Genomic DNA, 16611 nt, shown 5'->3' with positions numbered 1-16611 from the left:
TATAAAATTGTTGCCAAAATACTAATTGTATCAACACTTGCTTCCAGAGAATTCAAATATACTTCGTTAGTTATTAACTATATTATTGTCCTCTATATAACGGGCCACAAAGGATGTGATTTGTTTTAATTCTGAGCTTTATAGCGCGGATTGACTGTACTTGGTGAACTTATTTTTAGTATAAAATATTTGCACTTTATATATTTACTTTTCATTTATTCACATTTATTTTATACTTTCTAATTTATTTATAGTCATAAAGCGTATATATATACTAAATTTGTATACACTGCACCTTCTTTGAATTTATTAATTTATAAAATTTCTACATGAATCAATAATTATCCATTCAACGGAGTCGTTTAATCTGCTCTACGTTTTCCGCCCTACTAATTTTGAATAGTTGCGGTCGAATGCTCATTACACTATTGATCACATTTAGTACAAAAGAATATTCAGTATGTGGTCAGAATACACAAACATCCAGTGAATAATCAGATTATTATTAGTTTTTTGTTAATAAGATTTGGTCAACATCATTAAGACTAAATGATTAGGAATTCTAAACAACGTCCAGGAAATCCACCATAATAGATACGATATTAATCATAATAGATAAGGTTGGCAACTAAGTAAGTGCGGTTTTTAGCTTTGGTTTCAATTGCATTTTTGGGTTTGCTGACGTAGAAGTAAAATACTTCTTGGTAATGGATAGTAGACAATTTAGATGTCAATCAGTAAAACGAGTTGTTTGATCGATTGCGTAGGTTTCGTTTGGTATTCATTGAAAGATGGAAAATCAAACCATAAGCTCACAAAAAGTACTTACTTGTACTTAGTTGCCAAACTCATACTATCTTAATATATTATCAAATATTGAACTTTAACTAGGATACACCAGAAATTAAAATTATTGAGTTTCTCCAAATTTTCTTATAGAGCACCCGTATTTAAAATTTCACAATTGCGTAAATTACAGAGCTTCTTTACAACGAGGCATTATCTTTTATCTTTTATTCGTTTGGTTATTATCTTTTATCTTTTATTTATCTTGGTGAGGAAAATGCAAGCATATGATCCATTCAGGTTTACAATACCTGGGGCAATCATTACTGTGTTCTTATCGTAAAAATCGACAAATCAAGTTTTTACTATTGTACTATAGTTTGTTTAATTAGTATAGGTAAGTTTGAAATGAGCAATCTTCCGGCTGAAAAGGAAATGATAATTAAAGGTCGAGCTGTAATCAAAGTCAAGTGGAGTTGTACAACTGTGAGAGTCAAATGTTAATCATTTATTTTATCCAAGGATGATAATATGTTTATTTATAATCATTACATATTGCAAAATTTTATTGTTATTTCTCGTCAATACGTCGACAATCTGTAACAGAATCCGTGACAGAATTCGTACTTCTATTGAACTAGAGTAAATGATTTTGCTATAAATGATGAACATGCAAAATTTTTAAAAAAAACGTTAGAAAGTTGTCATGTCCCACTTTTCTTGACGTCTATGATGACCATCTTGCAAAACTGTTTGGTACTTGGTATCAAAAATCTTACCAGTTGGCACATTAACTAGTAGTGTATGGCATCGTGCCTTAAGGCAAATTGCTGGAACTTCCCGTACAGTAACAAAATGTTCGAGGATAAATGTTTTCAAATAGATTATTATAAATATTGTATTATTTTAATATTCGTAAGAACTATATAAATTGAATTCCAAATTTAAAATCATTTATTTAAAGTATATAAGTGAGCTTTAGAACTTTAGCCAGAATTAAAATTAAAATCTGAATTATAACTATATACAAGTAAAAATTTAAAATTATCTTGAAAAAAAAATTAAAATAATTTTTTCCTCCAAAGCAGTTGTTTTGTCAACAGAAGCAAAAAGTTTTTTGAATCGTTTAAATCGCTTAGTTCCCTCAAAAACTACAATTTATTGTACATTTAGCTCTGTATCAATCACCACTTTTCCTAATCATTACGAATTGAATATTTTTTGGATCAATATAATCAATGGGATGCTCCGTTTTATCAAAAAACTAGTTTTCAATTTTGGCACTCTTTACTCCGTATCCCCGTAACGGCTGGATCTGCCTTCGCCAAAAACTAATCAGCACATCTCTCTATCAAAAGAAATCGAATGTTTTTTGAACCATTCAAATGGGTTAATCCGTACGCCCGAAAAGTGGACGAAAAATGCGGACATACAAAACACACACACACACACACATACATCCATTTTTTCTGAGGTATGCCAAAATGTTCAGAAACCTCTGAAACGTGAAGATATGCAAAAAATTTCATTTTCGATTTTCGGCCCATTACTATGTTAAAATTTATTATCGAACGCTGTTAGTTGATAGTTTCAGTATCGAGTTTTAGTAATAGTATGTTTATGAATAATACTGTTCTATTGAATAGTATTAATGTTACCCATGTAAGCCTTACCTGTGTAATTTATTTCACAAACTTCACAAAGCAAACAAAAGTGAATACTACTCGATGAATATTAAATCACTATTACACTGCAGTGTTCTAGAACATAGACTGCGATGACTTCCATGTCAACGTATAAAAATAATTACTTTTTCCTTGATGTAAAATTCACACACGCACTCTGTGCATATTTTATTCCAACTGTCTGTTTTAATTGTTTGTCTGTACAAGGCATTACATTTAATTTAAAACAAATAACTCATACTGTTCGGGTATGGTTTACGCACGCAACATGATTTTTCAAATATAAGCGCTATCATCAAGCGAAGGTTATTGCAACAATTTTCGCAATATCTATAGGAAAAATTATCAGTTACCAAAAAGTTAATTCGTCATATCAGAAACAAAGTGAGATTTAAGTGCTTAATTCGACACTGATAACAATAATTAAATTGTATGGGGAAAGTGAGAGCAGAATTTGTTACTGGATTTGAGTGGAATGTATATTTTTATGATGCCATGTACTTAACTAAAGGAAAATCACATATATTTTCTATTTCTTGTAAATTCTATTTTAAGAGAAAGAGCGAAATTTATTAAACGATTTATTTTTATTTTATAAAATGTATACATATTCAATATTATTAAATAATGCGTTCCTGGGTATTCCAAATGTTATACATTCTACATTGTTCAAATTGTAGAATGCTATTTATTTTACAACTAAAACGACATAGTTTATTTTTCACTGAAATACATGATATGTACAAACATGTATTTTAAAAAACTATACCATAATATCTTTCTGGAAGATTTTTTTTTCATCATTTACACCTGTCCTTAGTCGACATCCAGTAAATTTAGACATATATAGTTAAATCACATATGATAATTTCTAAAAGAATATAATGATAATTTATCGCCAATCTTACATTTTTAACTTCCCGTAGGGTAAGTTATAGTAATCACAAAAAAATCGAAAATGAAAATTTTTATATATCTTTACGTTTCAGAGGTTTCTGAATATTTTGGCATACCTTAGAAAAAATGGATGTATGTGTGTGTGTGTGCGTGTATGTATGTGTGTGCGAATACAAATTTCGTCGACAATTTCGGGAAACACGATGAAGCAATTTGAATAATTCAAAAATCATTCGATTCGTACTGATAAGGAGACGTGCTGATTAGTTTTTGGCGGAGGCAGGTCTAGCCGTTCCGAAAATATGGGGCAAAAAGTGCCAAAAACGGTACCACAGTTTTTAAGAGAACGGAGCGTCCGATTTTAATAATTCAAAAAACATTTTACTTGTATTGACAAGATGAAGAATTGATCAAATTTTCATAAGGGCAGATATAGCGGTTTCGGAGATCTAACGAAAAAAGTAAAAAAAAAATGCCATTTGGCTGTCAAAAATGATCATTAGACATATGCACATCAAATTATCAGATATTTTATAGAGATTTTAACAACAAGAATAAATTTTGTTTACATTCCTATGGGTTCCGTACTAATGTTTATCCGTTAGACAGCGACGCGGCGCTTACGCGCTTCATATTTTGTCTTTATGCAGTTAAAGCAGTACTTTGAAAAAAAGTTCAAATCTTCCAAAATATGTCAAAATAAAGAAAAAATTTTTTTTTCAAAAATTATTATTTATTACTTATTTATTATTTATTACTTATACTTTGCATCATTTACATTTATTTACGTATTAAAATCGTACCATCAAATGTTATGAATTTGAAATGAAATGTTTGATAATAGTTATTATATAAAGAGCGGTTAATATTTTTTTAGCACTTCTTGTTTACACTTTATGTTAATAAATTTAAATATGTTTACAGAAGTCTTTGACGCATATATATATATATATATATATATATATATATATATATATATTTGTGTTATTTCATACTTTGGTATATTTAGGGCACTATTACTTAAATAAAAAAGCAAGCAAAAACTATTGGGAAAGTATTTGTAAACTAGAGCAATATCGTAGAATCGATCTATAGTGCAAATGCTATGACCTATTTATTATTTACTGAAATACTAAAATATTATTGGAAAAATTGGAAACTGTATAATAATAATAAATACTATTTAATATTATTATACAGTTTTCAATTTTTTAATAATTTATTTAATAAATAGTTCTTAAATTTTCAGATAGTATTTTGAATTTTACAATATGTTATATTGTATGGTTTTTAATAATTTCTGGGTGCGTTTACGATATAAATATATAAATTATATATTAGAAAATATTAAAAATTTAATATAATTAAATTTTACAAAAATATTGTCGTTTACTCAAACAAGAAATAAATTTCAATCCAATCTTTTACTAAATTATTTCCTTATACATTGATAAAATGTATGTTTAATTGTTGCTCGATTCTAGGCACTTTATAGTTGCTCTACATTTAATAAACATTTATTTAAAAATTGTTATTGACTTTTAAATCAACTAATTATTATAATTACGGTTCTAAAATTCTAAATTTGTATATAAAATAGTAGTTTAGTTATAGTAGTTACTAAACTTGATACTATAAAGTTCTGAAAACAACAGTAAATATATTACTTATAATTATATCAACCTACTATATTTAAAATTGAATTGAAAAAATGTAAATAATTTCATTTCTTATATGTGGTTTTTAAATTTTCAACTGTATATAAATCTCAGTAAGAAATCTTTAATAATTGTATCATGATCATGATGAAACAAGTATCAATTGTCTGCATTTGTACTAACGCCGAATGATTATGAGATTCTCAACTAGTATTTATATAATTAATTTCAATTTAACAAGTAGAACAGCGGCGTATGCTCTTTCATTATCCAATAAGTACATCCTTAAGACATTTTTTTATATTTATTTCCAATATTTTCACATTTAGTAAAATTAACTTTTTGTTGTAAAATTAACAGTGAGTTTCTGATATAAAATCATTTTAGTACCTTAATGAAATAAATAAAATGAGTTTCTTTCGAAATTCGATCTTCAATTTTAATGAAATGAATGATGATTTGAATGAAATTTTGAATAACAGAAAAAAAATGTACAGGCTTTCGAATGCTGCTAATTTAGAAGTAGTCCAAAGCGCCGCACTAGTAGGAAATGTAAAATGAATAATTATTTTTATCATTTGATCGACTAACAAATATTTTTTTCACATCATTTGTTATGAATAATATAGACAAGATCAGTGTGAATAGAATCACGTTAATATTTTTCCGATATCTCTCATATTTCCGACAAAAAGTGAGTTTGAAAAAGGGGGCCACTTTTACTTGTTTTCACTGATATCTGATATCTTCACCAAATGATGAGATAGGGAGTTGAAAATTGGTATATCGTATTATTTTAAAAAGAGCTATATATTGGAATCAAAATTATTTAAATACCAGGGTGGGGCCGATTCTGTATGGAAACACGCCCATACCCCATTTCTTTTACATATAATTGCACAGTAAAAATATCGTCACATCGTACTATGTTATGTAAGTTTTATTTTATTAATGCCGCCTTTAATTGCCATGCATAATATTTTTATATATTGTCTTCATGTGTTCCGGCATAATTTTTATTAATTGGTTTTGATTCGAATAATAACTGCGAATGGAAAACAAGACTTGATCGATATCAAGTACTATAGTTTTGTTGAGAAACAAAAATACTATATTCAATGCGCTGGTTTTGACTAGCATATTTATATTGCTTACAATTTCTCTACATTAGCCAGATGATATTATAGTATAATATGTTAGGAACTATTAAAATAGGAACAATTTTTCGTACGTTGAATTGAGCTTAGTGCTTTCCATAGGTTAACATTTCATTTGAGTTTAATTGCGTGTCATTATTCGTCATCATAATCAAGTGTATGCGCAGATTGATCCAAACAGTTCCAAACCGTCAACTTTGATCAGTTTTCATCACTTTGAGCTCAGAGGGAACAAACCCATCATTGCATCAGACGAACCCAATAAACATTCCATTTCATATCATAATTGTATTAGTAGTTTACCATTGATTGCTTCTATATCACCATTATCTGTTTCTTCAGGCGCAAGATCGAAGCACTCGGCAAAATGACGCAAATGTCGCAGGAGGAGATCCTGCAAGGCACCCGTGCCGTTCTGCAAGGATTGGAGGCATTACGTTGCGAACATGCTGCTGCTCTCGCTGCTGCAGCAGCAGCTGCCACAGCAGAAGGTGCCGTTGAAGAAGGCAGCGACCGTGAGCGAGATAGGATCGTACGCAAAAGCATTGAGGCAATTGAGCTGGGCTTGGGAGAAGCTCAGGTGGGAAAAGCACAGAGTTAATATTTTATATATTATTTAATAATATTTTTTGACTTATTCTTTAAAGCAAATTTTACATTTTATTGTTATTTAGGTTATGATGGCGCTTGCATCACACTTACAAGCGGTTGAAGCAGAGAAGCAAAAATTGCGCACACAAGTACGAAGATTATGCCAAGAAAATGCCTGGTTGAGAGATGAATTAGCCAACACCCAGCAAAAATTACAGGTTTCTTACTAATTACTTAATAATTCGGTCTAAATTCGAATTTGTATTAATCAATTGAGTTTTGCAGTCGTCAGAACAAGCAGTTGCCACTTTGGAGGAAGAAAAGAAGCATTTGGACTTCATGGCTTCAGTGCGCCAATATGATAGCGCTGACTCGAATCAGGATGAAGATGGTAATAACAGAGACAAAAGCCACAGGGATCAAGATCCTGTTGTTGATTTATTCCCTGACGATGACCAAGAGGAACGAGGTAATTACAATTATAATTTTTATTCACAAAATGTGTTTACACATTGTGTGTTTGTCTATTATTATTTTCTATTAACATTACTATCATTGCATTTCTTTATTTAGGTACAATGTCTCCTACTCCACCTTCCCAGTTTGCTAACCAAGTCACAGCAGGTTATGAAATTCCTGCAAGATTAAGAACTTTGCACAACTTGGTTATTCAATATGCATCTCAAGGACGTTATGAGGTTTATATCAGAAACTGATTCTTCTAATATAAAGATACCCGAAAATAAATTCTATTTTTTAATATATTACGTTTATTTAATTCTTTAAACTGTATGATTGATAATAATTGATTTATTGATAATAATTTTTATTAATTAGTATAAAATCTTTATATATATTATCTTTATCTTTATATTCAAAATTCTAATATCAAATAATTTCAATCATTTTATCTCACAAAGGTGGCTGTTCCCCTATGCAAACAAGCATTAGAAGACTTAGAAAAGACATCAGGACATGATCATCCTGATGTAGCAACCATGTTAAATATACTGGCGCTGGTGTATAGAGATCAAAACAAATACAAGGAGGCAGCAAATTTGTTGAATGATGCTCTAGCTATCAGAGAAAAGACATTAGGTAATTATATGAATTTCAGGCTTATAACAAATGAGATTGATATGATTGATTGATATATATTTTGATTGCTCAATTGGCAGGTGAAAATCACCCAGCTGTTGCAGCAACATTGAATAACTTGGCAGTGCTTTATGGAAAACGAGGCAAATATAAGGATGCGGAACCATTGTGCAAAAGAGCACTTGAGATTCGTGAGAAGGTTTTGGGTAGGGATCATCCTGATGTAGCTAAACAATTGAATAACTTGGCATTGCTTTGCCAAAATCAGGTACAAATGGTGGATAATATGAAATATTTCATATATGTTTTAAATGTTTAGATTTTTTTTTATATAATATAATTGTGGCTAAAAACTACATTATTTGAATTAACATTATTAGAAAATTCAAAACTATGATTTTTCTTTTATACATATTCATACATATAATTTATTCATTAACTGATTTAACTTTTTCAGATTTATACATTTATTATTAGAATCTGAATGACTGATAATCATGTAAATTTTGTCAATGGTCAAAATAAAATTTGAATGATTATTGTTTATCTATGAGTACATAGTGACTATCAAGTGTAAAGTATGTACTATCACTTAGGTGGGAATCTTGCATGCTTTTTATTAGTAGCATATGCAATGTTCAATATAAAAATTTTATTAACAAATATTTTTAATAGATTGTAATAGTTTTACATGCCCTGAATGTTTTTAGTTTTTGCATTTAAAATTCATTGTCAATTAACGATTGTAACTAATGCTATTATATTTTTATTATGTTAAAAAATATACATACAGTCTTTATGAGAATTCAGCGCAAGATTCCCTCTTCTAAGTGAATAATTAGTTGCAGTTGAACTATAATGCAAATATCATGCAGGGTAAATATGAGGAAGTTGAACGTTATTATCAGCGTGCTTTAGAGATCTATGAACTGAAATTGGGTCCAGATGACTCTAACGTAGCTAAAACTAAAAATAATTTGGCTTCATGCTATCTAAAACAAGCCAAATACAAGGATGCTGAAACATTATACAAGCAAGTATTGACCAGGGCACATGAAAGGGAATTCGGCACAATAGACGGTGAGATAATTAATAATTAGGAATATATTGACATAACAATATAATAGTATTGATATGAGTATTGAAACTAAAAAATGGCGAATTGTTTTGCTTTTTATTTTAAACTTATGGTCAGAAAATTTCTTTTGATAATTTATTCAAATTAGGTCAGTCAAAGGGTCATAAGTACATATGTTATATTTTTTAGAATAGACTATCTTTGAGCTCAGAATTTATATTGGATGCTTTGTAAATATTTATTTTAATAACAGCTCAATTTATGTTTTTTTTTGTAGGTGATAATAAACCAATTTGGCAAGTAGCAGAGGAACGTGAAGAGAATAAATTGAAATCTCGCGAAAATGCTCCATACGGTGAATACGGTGGCTGGCACAAGGCTGCACGAGTTGATTCTCCAACAGTTACCACTACTTTGAAGAATCTTGGTGCTTTGTATCGCAGGCAGGGAAAATATGAAGCCGCAGAAACTTTAGAAGATTGCGCCTTGAGAACAAGAAAAGAGGTAAAGCACACTAGTAAATTCATTTACTAGGATTGTTGGATATAATTTCAAATTTTTCATAGGAAAAGTTTGTTTTCACAAAAAAACCTGACTTGCTAATTTTATGATTTCTTATGATAGTGGAGGAAATTCTGTTTTCACATTTTAATTATTCTTATAGCAGGCCTTAGACGTAATAAAACAAGCAAAAGTAGCACAGATCTTAGGTGGCCAAGGTGCTGACGGTTCGCCTGGTGAGCGACGTGGATCTGGACGGCCCACTTCAGGAATCAGAAACAACGCAATGCGTGGGCAAGCGGGTTCCCGCGAAAGTTTAGACTACGATCACTCCGAAGATGTAAGTTTGTAAAGAATTACACTATTAGAATTATACTGAATGTATGTGCTAATGAAAGAGGTTGGAGGTATTAGATAATAGTTCTTATATGCCTTTTCTGGAATTTACATTGCTTTAAAAATAAATTCATTGGTAAAAAATAAATTATGATAAAGATTGTGTTACTTCTTAGTCATATTTTTTTATTGTTGATAAATTTGTTCTTGAAAGTCATGTAAATGCCGAAAAAAGGTAGTCTAGTAGTAATCCTAAAACTAATCGATGTAGATTAATGTGTTAATTCTAGTTTAGATTATTATTCACAAATTCGAAATCCATTAAAGTTTCAATTAAGGCTCTATCTGTTATATCCATATTTTAATTTTTTTTTAAATATTGAGGACTCTTTGAAGTGTATTCGTTCGTTTGTCTTATTATGCATGAATTTGAAGTCTGCTTAATGCATTTTACATTAAGTATGAATTATTTTTCGATGTTTAGATTTTTTTATGTATTATTGCGGAATTTTCTTAATCAAATTCTTTTGTGAGTATATAAAATAAGTATTTCATATATTGTTGCTTTATTTTTTATTAAATCTTTATTCTGCTTTTTACTTTTCAATTCTGACTCACCAGCAAACTTTGATTATTATTCTATTTGCTTGTTACAATACTTGTTTATTAATTTAGTTACATAATTAATGTATTTTGGTATGCTTACCTTATGTGTTTTAATTTTTGTTTCGTATCGTATTTTGAAATGAAGGCCGGCCAAGGACAATCGCCTGCGCAGTCTGGACTGAAAACTAAATTGTTCAACGCCCTGGGCATCAGTTCACCTTCTCATCATTGAACAAATTATTATTATTCAACGATAACTTATATATTATGAATCTATAGATTGTACATTTTTGGCTAAAATTTCGGTCCGTACAGGAAAAGGAATTGACATAGGAACAGTGATTTTTAATTTAAATTTTATAACGAGCTACAGAAACATCAACGTTCCTTGAAATATGTTTTGTGGTTAAAATTACTTTTCAAATTTTACCACATTAGAGTGCAATCATTTTTTTTTTTCTTTTAATAAAGGCACTTGATGAAGTGTGATAATTATTTATTTTAATAGGGTAAGCGTCTTTTATTCGGTTTCAAAGAATATTCTATTTGTGCAATTGATTATGGTGCTTAAAATATTTTTGAAATATTTTACTTTTGCTTTATTTATGTGATTTTAATTTCAATGTGTATGTAATTTTATTTATATTATTTATTTATACCGCAATCTTGCAAATTTTATGTCTTAAGAAAATTGTTTTCAAACTTCGCTTTTTATTCAATCGCTGTTTGTATGTCAGCTTTTTTTCTATTTGGATTTTTTTATTTAATAAAGAGAAAATTGTTAAAACTAATTTTACATAGGTATTAAATTCGATATAACTTAGATTAAAGGTTGTTGATATGATAGCCTTGTTGATTATTGTGAAAAAAAGTGGCTTATATGTACCTGTTCTTAAATATTGAAACATTATGTTTGTCTTTTATTAGTAGATTAGACTTAGTCTTTGTTTGTGCAATAACCTTTTAATTATATTACTTATTCATTTATATTTATGTTCTTGGTTTCACTTCTATTTATTTTTACTGTTCCAAAATTGTGCTAATATTTTATAAATGTTAACTAATTGTTATTATACATTCCAAAAGTGCTTAGTTAACATTTGATCATTGTGTTTAGGTATTAAGCCTTCAAAGTTTTAATATCATTTATTATTTTCAAACCGAAAATTTTACTGTTTGACGACTTATTTAGAAATAGCTATGGAACCACTTTTTAGCTGACAATGAGTTAATGATATTAAGAAATAAAATTCAAATTGTGAATCATACATTCTGTGTCTTATGAAATGATCAAAGCAATGTTTCAATATTTTAGAAACGGTCGAAAAAGTATAATTTAGGATGCAATAACAATAAGATAACGAAGATGCTAAATTTATTTTGTATAATATTTAAAAATACATATCGATCAGATTGGCTGTTGAATGTGGAAGAATCATTTTATACGAATTATCTGGAATATTTTATAAATATTAGAAGAGCTTGACGAAGATTGATCTTTATGTTATTATATTTTTGATAAAATATTTCAAATATTCAGAGTTTTGTGCAGAGTGTTTGATGTTATGGAAAAAGCTATTTTAGAAACTACGCCTAGTTGATAATAATTGTATATTAAAACGTATTTAATTACATAGAATGACTTTGTCATAAAATTAATTTATTTCAAAAAAAATTATCAAAAACAGAAAAAATATAAGCTTTGAATTAATTGATGAAATTGTTAAGAATAATATTTTTTAGAAAAATTTTAATGAAAGTGTTTATACACACGCATTTATTCAATTATGAATTTATTGTTTCCATATAATTTTTATTTCAAAAGCCTTTTATAATAATTTATTTTATATTATATGTTCAATTAATCCTTTATGATTTAAAATATTTTGCTAAGCCTTGAAAATATGAAACATGCTTTGCAATGATTAAGCTTTACAAATTTATGTACTTCTATTTGTTGGGTTATTTTATTTCAGCTATGAATTATATATCTTTATTATTTAATTAAGTTTTTTAATAATCTCTTTGAAAATATTGATGAAATGTAATAGAAAATACAAAAAATTTTGACTCATAATAAAGGTCTGCTAATATTCAATATTAATATATAAGAAAAAAAATTCAATAGATAATAATTATTGTATAAATATTTGATTTTTGAAGCATAAAGTATCACATTAATAAGAGCACTAATAAATTTTTGTTACTGTATCAAGGTTTAAAATATAATGGATTTTTTTTTGTAAAGTGCAGAAATACACTTTTATTATTACTTTTATTTGTCAGCCTTTTAATTTATTTGTATATGAAACTATTATTTTTATTTTATAGTTTCTACAACTTTATAGAAAGAATTATTTTTGTTTAGTAAGCATCAGTATTTATTATTGAGTGCTTGTAGTTAGCAATCTAGCTTCTTTAGATTTATCTTTCTGCTTTTGGTGTTTGTGTGATAATTCATTTTAATTTCCCAATTATTTTAATTTTATCTTTTAACTGAGAATAGCATAATTTTGTTATTATAGTATGTTTATATATAAACATTTATATATATAAACTAATTAAAGTTTGATTTACCTGAATGTGACTATGAGAAGAGTCATATCTTCGGAGATCTCCAACTGTATTATAAATATATAACTATATATATATATATATATATATATATATATATATATATATATATATTGTATCCATTTATATATTTTTTTTGTTTACATCTCGTTTCAGTCAGGCAGGAAGTTAGTGAGGTCGCTACAATGAACTTTATACCCAATACGCACCAATGATTTAGAATGCTAGTTAATTAAATGATATAATTTTGTACATAATATCACATTCCTAGATTTAATTGTATTTAATTTCAATGCTTAGATTTTATATTGAAATTGTTTTAAGATCTTCTAATATATTTTAAAAAGATTTCATTAAATATTAATTTGATAGTACTATTGATGCTTAAAGCAAAATAAGAATAATTTAATTTATATCTGATATAATAACATAACAACTTATTATTAGCATAACAATATTAATATTTAACTAATTGTATATTTTGATAGCTTTATGATACATTACCAGATCACAAATTTATCAGCAGGCGGGACTTAGAAAGTGAAACATTAAAAAATAACTTTTTTCCACATTTATCTTGTGCAATGCTCACAGTTAATTACCATTTTTAAATTAGTTTAGTTAGTTTAGTTTTTAAAATAACAATGAAGTTTCTAAAACAGAATTTTGTGAAATGACATCAAATGCTGATATTAGTTAGGGAAAGTAACTAGTTATCATTGCATTCAGTATCAAATTTCTGTGTCGTGATGACAAAAATAGCAACATTGTAATTTTATAACCTATTTAATTTAAAATACCATAAACAAGCAAATGTTTAATTACATGACACCTAACAGTACTAGTAACTATGCATGGGGTTATATTCAAAATTCTTCACTACCCAACAACATAAAATGCATGAATCGAGGTCAAATTTTCATACCGCATGAAATTTATATAGCAAAAATTGTGCAATTTTCGTTTTATTTTTAATTGACTTAGTTTAATAGAGCATACTTATGCTATTTTTAATGAACTTTTATGTTATACAATCAATATTTAAATTAATATGAAAAATATTTTCTGAAACTAAAAAAATGCATGGCAAAATATTGTACGCTCATATAGATCAATAAAAATCTAACTAATATACTAATCTCACTTATTTTGCAAGAAAGTATTAAGTTAAATCTTGAGATTTTATAATGAGAGATCAACTTGCTCGTATTGTAACTGAAATTATTTTCAATCTATTTTATTACATATGCATCATTATAATTATGCTATAGAATATATATTTTATACTAGAAAGATGAATTAAGCTTGGTGAAATCAGTATTTAATAGTTAATATTTTGAATCAGAAATATAAATTATTATGATGGTATAACTAATATTTTAGTACTGAATATTTTTACGTAATAATTAATTACGTAATAATAATTAATTACGTAATAACAGTTTCTGATTTGTAATAAAAAATATTTCAACCAACTGTGTAAGCGTGCTTTCTTTGTATTGATGCAGGTTTTGAAATAAACTGATGCGCTTGGTATTTATTAAATGTTTTATTTATTATTAATATGTAAAGAGATTCATAACTTTTTAAATATATAAAATAAAATAATAACCATTTTAGGCGTTTCCGGAAACTGATGAAACAAAAGACACGTGCGAAGGACGATAATACGTTAATTTTTTAAAATTAAGTTTTGAATAATTTCATTACTAATTCGATACATGATTAACTATTTTCAATGACGACTAAAAAGTTAATTTACTTTGCGAACAGCTCAATAATATGATATACCGAGTTATTATGTGAAATTTTATGTCCACTTATTAAATCCGCATATAATAATGAAACTTATGAATTAAATTATTCTAAGAATTTGATCAATAACTTAAGGCTCTGTCAATATATATTTTTTGCAAGATTCAATTGAAAGTTTCAATTTATATTTTACAAGATTATTTTTTAAGGAAGTTCTAGCGGAGATGCCGCGCAAGATATCCGGTTTCCGGGAATGAGAGCATTTCTGGAGCAATTTATTATTTCTTAGAAGAACCACCATTTAATAACGTAATTTGATTTCAAACTGCTATTGAAATTGGTATTGAGATATATTTGGGTAATCAAACTTTTATGTTCCCTTTGCTGGTGAGTATATATAATATATATCTTGAATCATAATAATTATTAATTATTTAATTAGTTCTTAGTACATATATGTGCTGCGTATTTAATAAATATTATATCGTATTGATTTCTATAAAATTCAATCATATAAAAGAGATGTATTTTGATTATTTCAGTATGTAAGTTTGAAAGTTAATTTTAGATCGTCGACGTACCTTTTATTTTTAGGTTCAAGGTTTTTAATTCTAAATCACGATTTGTTTATCGTTATTATAATTAGAGTTCTTAAGAACTAATTAAAAAATATTATCTCGATAGTAAGCACCAATTTGGATATTTATTTCACCTAGTACTATCGTTAAAATTCACTTTTCTATACCGGCCACATATAATTATTTCATTTACATATATGAGTATAATAAACATTGAGTAGTGCAATTTAACACATTTTTCATATAATTTCACTCTTTTTGAATTACATCTGCACTCTTCTATATTCCAGTCTTTTTAGTCCCTCTAATAATTCTTCACATATCGCGCTTAACTTCAGTGCCAATATGGGTCCGACTCGGTTTCCTTTTCTCTCATATTACACCTAATAAAATTTATTCCTCTCCCATTCTCTGTGGTACTTGTTTATTTTTTGTTCAAAGTAGTTTTATCAGAATCCGTAGCCTTGTTTAATATGCTCCTGAAGCAAATTGAATTTGTCTACAGGTTATTTTCAAGTGAGTGCGTACCGTGTAATTTGGGAAACATGTTATAAAAACTCGAATTTAACGTACAATAGTTCTTTTTTGTAGCAATTTATTTTGGTAATCAAAATTGTAACAGTCTTAAGACGGTAAATAATTATTTACAAAACTGTAAATCATGTACAAAAAAGATATTATACAAAAAATACAATAAATTGAATATAAAACAAAACAGGGTAAAAATAAAACAGAACAATAACAGTGATATAAAAATAATGTACAATCCATCAAAACTACCTATTGTGTTGTTTATCGTATTATAAAATCAAGTTAAGAATGATAACACTCTAGATCCTCCCCCCACAAAGTAATGCCTAAAGGCGGTTTACGTGAGGACCAGTGGCAAGGGCAAAGCGGAGATTTTAGTCGGTATTATACCAGGGCGGTATTGAGTTCGACATACCCAGATAAAACACCAGTCTGGACTGCATAAAGGCATTTCTTTCGCTATACAAAAAAACTAACGTGTTGTAAGAGCTTCGTGTTATAAAAACTCAGAATTAGTAGGAATCACAGCATTTAGAAGGAGATTAATAAATTCAAAAAAATATGATAAATTAAAAAAACTTATGAGCTGTTTAACAGAAACTTTGCAATTTTAGCTCCGCTTAGTATGAAAACCGCGTTATAGGAGGGTTGACCGCATATGCTCGCTAGTTTTAAATACCGAGTTAAATATCTTAATTCACCGACGCCAATATTAATTGCTTGCGACAGAAACTGTTCCAACGGTTCCATGGTGTAATGGTTAGCACTCTGGACTTTGAA

The 16611-nt window shown here is 27.9% G+C and overlaps 1 protein-coding gene across 3 annotated transcripts in view; it reads left to right on the top strand.

The window, feature by feature from the left end:
* LOC113384428 (kinesin light chain-like) overlaps positions 1-13178 on the top strand; it is a 76143-nt gene extending 62965 nt beyond the window's left edge. For 2 of the 3 annotated variants that reach the window (XM_026622143.1, XM_026622142.1), the window contains exons 2-11: positions 6526-6763; positions 6858-6992; positions 7060-7243; positions 7348-7472; positions 7695-7872; positions 7953-8140; positions 8748-8952; positions 9228-9454; positions 9615-9791; positions 10539-10696. In XM_026622143.1, the coding sequence (XP_026477928.1) occupies positions 6551-6763; positions 6858-6992; positions 7060-7243; positions 7348-7472; positions 7695-7872; positions 7953-8140; positions 8748-8952; positions 9228-9454; positions 9615-9791; positions 10539-10625 (1719 nt within the window). In that variant the 5' untranslated portion in view covers positions 6526-6550 and the 3' untranslated portion in view covers positions 10626-10696. Of the gene's footprint in view, positions 1-6525; positions 6764-6857; positions 6993-7059; positions 7244-7347; positions 7473-7694; positions 7873-7952; positions 8141-8747; positions 8953-9227; positions 9455-9614; positions 9792-10538; positions 10697-13123 lie in introns of those variants that run through there. The other variant, XM_026622144.1, reaches the window with a different exon arrangement.
* Positions 13179-16611: the final 3433 nt, after the last annotated feature.

The sequence above is a fragment of the Ctenocephalides felis genome, unplaced genomic scaffold, assembly GCF_003426905.1.
Source record: "Ctenocephalides felis isolate EL2017-DRISC unplaced genomic scaffold, ASM342690v1 CF-g0.4_SCAFFOLD_03571, whole genome shotgun sequence".
Lineage (NCBI taxonomy): Eukaryota > Metazoa > Arthropoda > Insecta > Siphonaptera > Pulicidae > Ctenocephalides > Ctenocephalides felis.
Note: the sequence above shows the minus strand (reverse complement) of the source record. Positions and strands in the feature narration are given on the sequence as shown.